Source organism: Rattus norvegicus, chromosome 3, assembly GCF_021556685.1.
Source record: "Rattus norvegicus strain SHRSP/BbbUtx chromosome 3, alternate assembly SHRSP_T2T, whole genome shotgun sequence".
NCBI classification, from domain to species: Eukaryota; Metazoa; Chordata; class Mammalia; order Rodentia; family Muridae; genus Rattus; species Rattus norvegicus.
In genome coordinates this window covers 70,380,006-70,385,169 of record NC_141536.1, presented here as the reverse complement: position 1 = coordinate 70,385,169, position 5,164 = coordinate 70,380,006, and the positions used below count along the sequence as shown (strand labels likewise).

Sequence of the window (5,164 nt, the reverse complement as noted above, 5' to 3'; positions counted from 1 at the left end):
CCAGAAAACTCACTTCAGAGACGAATGTTTAAAAAATAAGCTTTATTTTCTGTATATGTGGGGAGACAGTCAGTTCAGGGTCTGAACTTTGTCCCCAAATGTGTGCAACACAAAGCAAGAGAGAGTGGGATGCACTGACCAATCGTATTTTGACCCAAAGAATTGAGCAAAGAAGTTAACATCCTAGTCATATGGTTTTAGGGTCCTTAATTTTGCTTTCATAGCCAGATCCTATCCTGGACTCTGGCCCAGGATTTAGTAATGATAAGGATAAAAGGGGTACACATCTGCATGTAGTCTATTAAGTCAAAAGAAACAACATATCAATGACTTGTGTGACTTAGTTTAGATAACAGGATAAGAGCCTCTTCCCCTTTTGAAACCTTTACTTGTTAATAGAAAACATGAAACATCTGAAGAAGCAGGACAGGAGTTGTATTCCCAGGCCTAAGAGCATGAAGTCTGATTGATGCTGTCAGGAAGGTAGATATTAGGTAGATATTGTTCCTGAGATAGTCAGGGAACTGTCTCCTAACATGGGTTTGACTGTTCAACTAACAAAGTTTAAAAAAAAAAAAACCTCTACATTTTTACAAATCCCACAGGGTCTCATATGACATGTGCCATTTTGAAAGCTGAAGCCATGTGAAGGGCTACTTATGAATTTCTGACGCAAAATCAATGAGTGAGAATCAGCTTCTGACTTTAGGTCAACATGGTATGCTTTGAAGACTTTTAGTACATGTAACACCAAACTACAATGGTTAAGAGCAATCACTCTGCAGTGTCTGAGTTCGTCCTTGTGGGGCTCACAGACGACCCCAAGCTTCAGGTCAGTCTCTTCGGTGTGTTTCTAGTCATCTACTTAACTAGTGTTGTAGGTAATATTGGATTGATTGTGTTAATTCAGGTGAGTCCTCAGCTTCATACACCCATGTATTTCTTCCTGACCCATCTGGCTTTTATTGACTTTTGTTTTACTTCTTCTGTCACTCCAAACACTCTATTAAATTTTCTACGTGAAGTTAAAAGCATAACCTTCTATGCATGTGCCACTCAGTTGTGCTGCTTTGTCACTTTTGTAGTTTGTGAACTGTACTTGCTGTCAATCATGGCCTATGACAGGTATGTGGCCATCTGGAACCCTCTCCTCTATGCAGTCCTCATGCCTAGGAAGCTCTGTCTTCAGGTCATCGCCAGCACATACATTTATGGATTCACTGTTGGACTTGCACAGGCAGTGGAGACCTTCCGCTTGTCTTTTTGTGGCTCCAATGTAGTTAACCACTTCTACTGTGATGATGTTCCCTTAGTTGCTCTGGCCTGTTCTGACACTCATGTCAAAGAGCTGATGTTGCTAATCATTGCGGGCTTCAACACCCTTTGCTCTCTGGTGATTGTGGTCATTTCTTACATCTGTATTGTCTTTGCCATCCTGAGGATTCATTCTGCTGAAGGAAGAAGGAAAGCCTTTTCCACCTGTGCATCCCACCTGACTTCTATCACCATATTTTATGGAACAGTTAGTTTTATGTACCTGCAGCCCAAGTCAAGCCATTCTCTGAACACAGATAAATTTGCTTCTGTGTTTTATGTGGTAGTAATTCCCATGTTAAACCCACTGATCTACAGCTTGAGAAATCAGGAGGTAAAAAGTGCTCTGAAGAAAATTGTAGAAAAGTTAACTTTAGCGATCAAGTAACTGAAGAACCACTGGATAAAATGATCAGGTGTCATTCGATTATGTATCATCTACATTTGCAACGCTGGAAAAGAACAGAGCCCCCAACTATATGAGACCTCAGATACATATATCAAATATATCATTTTTACTCTGTCACTTTTAGTCACTGGCATATGAAAGGGACTTTGTAACTTTTGTAGCATTCAATTTCATTTTTAAGAGCGAGTATAAAGAACAGAGAAATAATGCAAAAGATATAGCATAAAACCACTAATACTACTTTAGGTAACTGTTGGAAAGTTAAAGTTATATTAAGCTCTGTGATAGTGAGTGGTTTCAGTTCCGTTGTATGAAATATTTGTTTTCTTACGTTTCAATTTTTTGTAATAGTATGGAAATAATTTGAAAGTTTAATGATGAGAATTACCTTCATTTGTTTTAAGATAGTATTTCTCAACCTCTCTACTTGTTCCTTTACTCTTTGGAGAAGAAATGAAGAACCAGAAGTACTCCTACCTTCAAAAATTTGATGGCCAATGTTGTACCTGATTAGACCATTGGAATGCCTTGAAAATCACTGCTTGCCTGTTTCAGTATATTATTGTCAACTGTACTCTGAACAACTTACTTAGCAGTTTTGCTACAACCAGCAATTGTTATGTCGCATACATGATTTCACATTTTTATACTCTGTTTTATCATCTGAAAAAGCAATATCGATTGGCCCGGTTCACTGATCATGAAAGGTAAATCATACCTTTAGTGGTAGTGGAATTTAAACCCAAGACCAGATGAAACCACGGAGCTATACTTTCTGTCAAGGAGTGTTGAGGAAGAGAATAAATGCTAAGGAATTGACTGTTCCCTGCACAAGGTAGTCACTGTCTATTATTCATGCTGATGTAGCATACAGCTCTCCTAAGGATACTTTTACTGAGTTTTACTTCATTGTGTTAGAATAGCTTTAGAAATGTCATATTATCCTAACCCCTCAGGTTCTCCCCTTGGAAGTCACATTTGAGAGTAAACAAATGGCTTCTAACTCATCTAACTCATCTGTTTTATACCTAAATCACATCCTTTCCTGCCTAGAAAACATCCTGCTATATAAAAATAAAGTTTGGTTTCTCCCAAGGAATGCAACTATGTGAACTTTTACAAGATCAGTGGTTACATTGTAAAACCTCCTTGGCTGGTACCAGGTATAATGTGAAATAAGCCTTTTTGACTTTAAACAACTTAAGCTCCTTTGTCTTTCTTCTAAGAATCTTTCCAAGACAGCAGCTCTTGCTCAGCCGACTAGAGTACTCAATATACTCTCTTTTATTTTCTCTGTTAATTAATTTATTTATTTATCTATTTTTCAGCCAGATCACTGACCCCCCGCAGACTCCAACCCCATCCTCCTTTTCTCCTCTGAGAGAGTGCGCCCTCCTCTTGGAGTTCCCCTCACCCTAGCCCACCAAGTCTCTTCAGGGTAAGGTGCATCTTCTACTGTGGCCAGACAAGGCAGCTCAGTTGGGGAACAGATTCCACAGACAGGCAACAGCTTTAGGGACACCTTCCAGTCAACTTTAAAAGGTGTGGTAGTCTGGAACTTTCTCCTGTGAACTATTTCAGTGTAAAGAATAGCGTTTTAGGAATCATTAGAAGTATGATTTTACTTACTTACTTACTTACTTACTTACTTACCAACTAAATGCTGCCCTCCTGGTCCCTCCTCAGAATTCCTCCCCCTATTCCCCATCTCCTTCCCCTAGAGGGGCAGCTTCCCCACACCCACACCCACCCCACCCCTCCCAACTCTGATGCATCAAGTCTTCTCTGCAGAGTTAGGAACATCTTCTCCCACTGAGGCCAGCCCTCTGATACATATGTTCCCAGGCCTTGTACCTTCCTCTCCATGTTCTTTGGTTGGTGCCACCATCTCTAGGAGCACCCAGCTTAGTTGACACTGTTGGTCTTCATGTGAGTTGCCATCTCCTTGAGGGTCTTCAATAATTCCCCTATCTCTTCCATAGCAGTCCCTGACCTCCTTAATGTCTGTGGGTATCTGCATCTTTTCCCTGGCAGCTGCTGGGTTGAGGCTCTCAGGGGGCTGCTACGATAGGTTACTCTCTGCAAACACAACATAGCATCATTAATAGTGTGAGGGATTTTTGTCTGCCCAATGCATTGGATGGGTCTCAAAATGGGCCTGTCACTGGCCACCCATTCCTTCAGTCTCTGTTCCCTCTTTGTCCCTGCATTTCTTTTAGAGAGGACCAATTTTGAGTAAAAAGTATAGTAAGTTGGTTGATGCCCTCATCCTTCCACTGGGAGTCCTGTCTGGCTCTTGGAGGTTGGCTCTTCAAGTTCCCTATACTCACTGTTGGGCATTTTGGCTAAGGTCACCTAACTGAGTCCTCAGACTGTCCTTCCTCCTGCGTCTCTGGAACTTCCTATTCTGCCACCACATTATGTTGGCCCACTGGACCTTTCACCAATCATTTCTCATGCCTGTTTTGGACCCCCTATTCCTTTCACCTTTCTCTCTCCAATCCAGATCCCTCCCTCCTTCTGCCTCCCATGACTATTTTGTTTCCTTCTAAGTGAAACACTTGAGCCTTCCTTCCTTCTTTGTGTCTGTAGGGTGTATCATGGGTATTCTGAAGTTTTTGGCTAGTATCCACTTGTCAGTGAGTACATACCATTGAAAGGACAACATAAACCCTATTTGTCTCCATTTAAGGACCAGGACGGATTCTGAGAAGAAGATCATAAGGTACCAGATCCAGGAATAGAACATAGGTCCTAGGAACTAGTCATGCTGCACCAGCTGCAGAAACAGACTACAAGATCCTGGAACAAGATCCGAACCCCCCCCCTTCCCTAAGAACAACCTAGAGATAACAACAAGAATGGGAAAATATCTCAGGATGGGCCATCTGTCCTGAGCAGTCCTATGTCAACCTGTGGTTAAACGTTCATGACATAGGAATGCAGACCCCTGACTATATGGCACAAAACAATGATAAGCTGACCCCTGTGATCTCCTAGCACCCACCTAACCCTTTGAAAATTCCCCTAATTCCCTTTTAAAAGGCATGTGCACCTGCATGCACATTTGAAAGAATAGTTGACCAGATATGCTGGGTGTTTCTATGGAAAAAACACTCTTTGTCGTTGCATACTGAGCCTAGGGTCTTCCTCCAGCGATTTTTGAACCTGTACCCCAGGCATGCCTTTTTGTGTCTAGGTTACGTTACTCAGGCTCATATTTTGTGGTTCCATCGTTTACCTGCAAAATTCATGATGATCTTGTTTTTAATAGCTGAATAGAATTCCATTTTGTTTATGTTTCTCTTTTTTTTATGTTTCTCTCTTTTTTTTTTTTTTTTTTGGTTCTTATTTTCAGAGCTGGGGACCGAACCCAGGGCCTTGCGCTTCCTAGGCAAGCGCTCTATCACTGAGCTAAATCCCCAACCCCTAGAATTCCAT

At 41.4% G+C, this 5,164-nt stretch overlaps 1 protein-coding gene across 1 annotated transcript; it reads left to right on the top strand.

The window, feature by feature from the left end:
* Window positions 1–760: 760 nt before the first annotated feature.
* Or5al1 (olfactory receptor family 5 subfamily AL member 1) lies at window positions 761–1,702 on the top strand. The gene has a single exon (NM_001000685.1). The coding sequence runs from the start codon at window positions 761–763 to the stop codon at window positions 1,700–1,702; it is 942 nt and encodes a 313-aa protein (NP_001000685.1).
* Window positions 1,703–5,164: the final 3,462 nt, after the last annotated feature.

Bases quoted from the DNA above. Each gene is read 5' to 3' on its own strand.
- Or5al1 (NM_001000685.1), top strand. From the start codon at position 761: ATGGTTAAGAGCAATCACTCTGCAGTGTCTGAGTTCGTCCTTGTGGGG.